Source organism: Miscanthus floridulus, chromosome 18 (assembly GCF_019320115.1).
Source record: "Miscanthus floridulus cultivar M001 chromosome 18, ASM1932011v1, whole genome shotgun sequence".
Lineage (NCBI taxonomy): Eukaryota > Viridiplantae > Streptophyta > Magnoliopsida > Poales > Poaceae > Miscanthus > Miscanthus floridulus.
The window spans coordinates 133,533,413-133,537,666 of NC_089597.1; the positions used below are offsets into that span (position 1 = coordinate 133,533,413).

Below are 4,254 nucleotides of genomic sequence, written 5' to 3' on the forward strand. Positions count from 1 at the left end.
ATGTGATTCTTGTGGGATTAGTTAAAGAAGTTTATCTAGTTTATTCTGCTAGAGTTTGAGGTCAATCGGAGTTGTGATTTTTAATCCACACCAGTTTCAGTAAGGAAAACGTGGTCCCTGAAAAAATAAGTGCAATAATGTTTTGTGCTTAGGGGAAAGTGTGTGAATTTTCTTCTAGTTTTCAAAATCATTCACACCCTATGATTTCCTATCTTAGCCTGAATTGATCCTATAAAATTATTCCATTGTTATGAAGTTAATAATTGGAAATTGTATGTGGTCGTTAAGTATGGAGCCTTTTAACGACAACATATTCTGTCATCAATACCTTTTTCTTATAGTGTCGATAGCAAAGTTTAGGTTTATTTTACTGGAGCCTAGATTAAACTAGACTTCATCAAGGGTCAGCCTTAAGTCCGTATCTCTTTGCCTTGGTAATGGATAAGGTTACCAGGAACATACAAGGGGATATCCCTTTGTGTATGTTGTTCGCTGATGATGTAGTGTTAGTGGACGAAAGCCAGGCGGGAGTAAATAGGAAACTTGAGTCTAAATGTTTTAGATTGAGCAGAATTAAAACCGAATACATGAGATGCGACTTTGGCGGAGTTGTACAGGAGGAGGGAGATGTGAGTTTGGAAGGTCAAGTAGTACCTAAGAAGGATACCTTTCGGTATCTGGGATCGATGCTATAGAGGGATGGAGATATTGATGCGAACGTTAGCCATAGAATCAAAGCAGGGTGGATCAAGTGGCGACAAACTTCTGGCATTCTCTGTGACAAGAGGGTACCACAAAAGCTAAAAGGCAAGTTCTATAGAATGGCGATTAGACCGGCTATGTTGTATGGAGTAGAATGTTGGCCTACAAAGATTCAACATGTTCAACAACCGAGTGTTGCAGAAATGCGTATGTTGCGGTGGATTTGCGGTCACACAAGAATGTACCAAGTTCGGAACGATGATATACGTGATCGCCTAGAGATAGCACCAATTGAAGAAAAGCTTGTCCAACATCGGTTGAGGTGGTTTGACCATGTCCAAAGGAGACCTCCAGAGGCACCAGTGCATTGTGGAGTCCTAAGCCAAGCTAATAATATAAGGAGAGGTAGAGGAGGAAGACCTAAATTAACATGGGGGAGGCAATAAAAAGAGATTTGAAAGCTTGGGATATACCTAGAGATCTATGTTTGAATAGGAGTACTTGGAAAGCAGCTATTGAAGTGCCTGAACCGTGACTTGGGGCTCTTAGTGGATTTCAACTCTAGCCTACCCCAACTTGCTTGGGACTGAAAGGCTATGATGTTGATGAGCCTAGATTAAACTTTCAAGTGACCTAAATCACCTCTCTCCCTCTTACGTCACCCGTGCATCCTTTCCTTTCACCATCTCCTCTTTCTAATCATGTGTGTTAATTAACAACATACTCATGCTATGCCTAGACCTTGGCGCGCTCCTCTGGGCGACGGCGTGCGTCGGGGCAATGATGAGGCCGAGGCGGATGTCGGGGCGGCAGTGGTGCTTGGGGTGGCTAGCAGCGGCAGTTCTTAGGGTGTTAGGCGTGAGAGAATACTAGCGGCGGTGGCATTGAATGAGAGAGAAGGGAGATGGGGGCGTTGCTGAGAGAAGGGAGATGGGCCGGGGGCGTTGCATTGAGTGAATGGTGCCAAAACCCTAGGAAATGAATATATACCGACTGAGCCTCAGGTCAATTTACTGAGGGCCTTTGAATAGAGGCTCCATTTTCAGAGTTGGGCAGCTTAAGAGTCCCGCCTCTATTAATTGATTATTAGAGGCAGCGGTGAGTTGGCTGTGTCCATAAATTAGTCAAGTGCCTCTGATAATCAATGCACATTTTGGAGACCAAAACTTTTTTTAGGCCACCTCTGTAAATAAAAGGGGTAAAAGTCATTTTTGTAGCAGCGTGGATAGCAACCAATATATGGGCCACGCTTACTGAAATTAAGATCATACTACCAATAGGATGCATCGATCTTAGTCTGGTCATAACCTACATGGCCTAACCTTACCTGGTGCATATAAGTTGCCCGTTACAAGTAAACCATATCTTGCACGGTAAGGGTGCTGACTTCATCAGTTTGATCTCCGGGTTGAACTCCAGTGATTTCATTTCCCTACAATAGTGAACCACTTATTATTAGGTTGAACCATTTTTTTTAATTTTTCATCATATTTTACATGCAGCAAAAATTAAATTTGAGCACTGCAGTTCGTAACTCGTGCTAATATATATAAGGTGGTTTGCAGCTTTCAATTACCAAAACAGCATGAGAAAAACACTATAATCATCTGGTGTCAGGTGTGTGATACATACTCTGAGTAACGTTTGTCTGCTGCTCCTGGCATGACAAGCTTTGTGATACCTTCACGGTCAATAAGCTCCGCAAGCGCTTTGGCAACATGACCATGCTTAATAATTTTTAGGTCACAGATCACCTGTCGAAAAGTAATTGACCAGAAAAAAAATGTATATTAAGAATTAGAGAGACATATGTATGCATGGTATATTCTTCTGTTTGTGGAATGTGTGTTGCCGGGTAGGTTATTCATATCACACGGAGTTGGGGATGAGCACCTTGCTTGCGTTGCACAGAGACACATAATCACCTAGTTTCTCCTCTACCCCTGCTCGCACATGGATATTATAATAAGAGTTCGTCACAAAATTAAATAATCATACAAACAGCACAGAGAACGAAGAACCTTACCCTTGGGGCTAATACGCTTGTCGCGATGGACATGGACGATGAAAAGCCTTTCACCGTTCTTGGCCACGTTCAGCAGCGCCCAAAGCAAGGTCTTCACGCCGTGCTTGAAATCCTTGGGAACGACGACGCAAACCCTGTCCTGCCTCGGTGGCGGGCACGCCGACTGGTCCGACTTCACCGCTACTTGGTTCTTTGACTCAGTTTGACTCAACCTGTTCGCTCGTTGGTTTCTGCCAAAGCCAATCAGCCTGCCAACACAGCCACTCAGCCTGTTTGCTCGTTGGTTTCGGCTAGGGCCAATCAGCCCACCAACACGGCCAGAGCTTATCAGGTCGTCAATATTGGTTTCCTCTCAATACAAAATCAAACTGGCACCACTGAGAGGAAGAACAGAGTTTAGGAGGTGCGTAAATATCGATACTTGGTTCCAGTCGTCACAAATACTTTGAGATCTGAGCACGCCAGTTTGGGTAAAACGCAAAAAATGAAACAGCAAATCAGGCAAACACTAGTAGGAACTAGGAAGCATGAAACAAACAAAATAACGTGGAGAGCTCGGCCTCTTTGCACAGGAAACTTGCAGTTGCAGCTACAGGTGCAGATCAATTTGAGCTCTTCGAGAGACGGCGGTAGACAACTCAGATCTGCGGCGGCCTTTTATGGTCCGGCCTTTCATGATGTGTGTATATGGTCATGTACACACAATCGTGATTGCGTGAGCAGATGAGTGTCATCAGGGAGCATAGCATCATGAGCACGGATGACGCCGAAAACGAGTGCCAGCGACTCACGACCTCTCAACGGAGTAGAGGCTCACCGGAGAAGTGGGACCACTGGGCAGCGCCGGCGAAGGGCCACCGCAGGGCCCGCCCTGCGCCCCCCTCCTGCAGCCCGTCCTGCGCCGCCCCATCGCCCCTCCCGTGGCAGCCGCGCTGCCCGCCCGCGGCTCGCTGCGCCGGTGTCCTCCATCCGTATCGAGAACGCGGAGAGCAGCAGTGTACGTGTACAGTAGCAATTCTCCGTCAGAGGAGCTCCGCGTACAACTCTCAACCATTCCTGGTTCCTAACCGGAATGACCCTGAACGAACGAGCCCTAAGGTATATATATTTTATTTACAACAAAGTTTTTTAACGATGCTATTAACATAGGATTACTGTATATTAAGTGATATTAATGTATTTTAAAGTAAATTAAGATATTAAAAGTAAAATATGAACTATTAGAGTGCAATTACACAAGTTAAGGCCCTGTTTGGAACTTGGGATTTTTTTTTCCTGTTCCTACGTTTTTCATATGAAAAATAAACCGATTCCTATAAAATTTCTACATAATTCCTGCAAGGTTCCAAAGGGGGTCTAAATATTATAAGATCTCTTGTTTTTCTATTTTTATTTCATATTGTACGACTTCACGCAGGCAATCAAGCACCATCTCTTCTCAGCCATACTATAGACATGTACTCCCTCTGTCCTTTTTAAGTGTCGCTATGCTATTTGTGTTAGTCAAATTTTCTTAAGTTTAACTA

At 44.3% G+C, this 4,254-nt stretch overlaps 1 protein-coding gene across 1 annotated transcript; it reads right to left on the reverse strand.

Moving 5' to 3' along the window:
* Window positions 1-2,025: 2,025 nt before the first annotated feature.
* LOC136524731 (U-box domain-containing protein 36-like) lies at window positions 2,026-3,764 on the reverse strand. The gene is made up of 5 exons (XM_066517990.1): window positions 3,546-3,764; window positions 2,729-2,976; window positions 2,596-2,645; window positions 2,335-2,456; window positions 2,026-2,134 (listed from the first exon to the last, which is right to left on the reverse strand). Exons 1-5 carry the CDS (start codon window positions 3,695-3,697, stop codon window positions 2,026-2,028), a joined length of 681 nt encoding a protein of 226 aa, XP_066374087.1. The 5' UTR covers window positions 3,698-3,764.
* Between the last annotated feature and the right edge of the window lie 490 nt (window positions 3,765-4,254).

What these genes read in the sequence shown, in the direction of transcription:
- LOC136524731 (XM_066517990.1), bottom strand. Translation starts at nt 3,697, where the DNA reads ATGGAGGACACCGGCGCAGCGAGCCGCGGGCGGGCAGCGCGGCTGCCA. An exon ending in CAAGCGTATTAGCCCCAAGG is followed by an intron (nt 2,646 to 2,728) that starts GTAAGGTTCTTC and finishes ATGTGCGAGCAG; the next exon opens with GGGTAGAGGAGAAACTAGGT. An exon ending in CTCTGTGCAACGCAAGCAAG is followed by an intron (nt 2,457 to 2,595) that starts GTGCTCATCCCC and finishes ACTTTTCGACAG; the next exon opens with GTGATCTGTGACCTAAAAAT.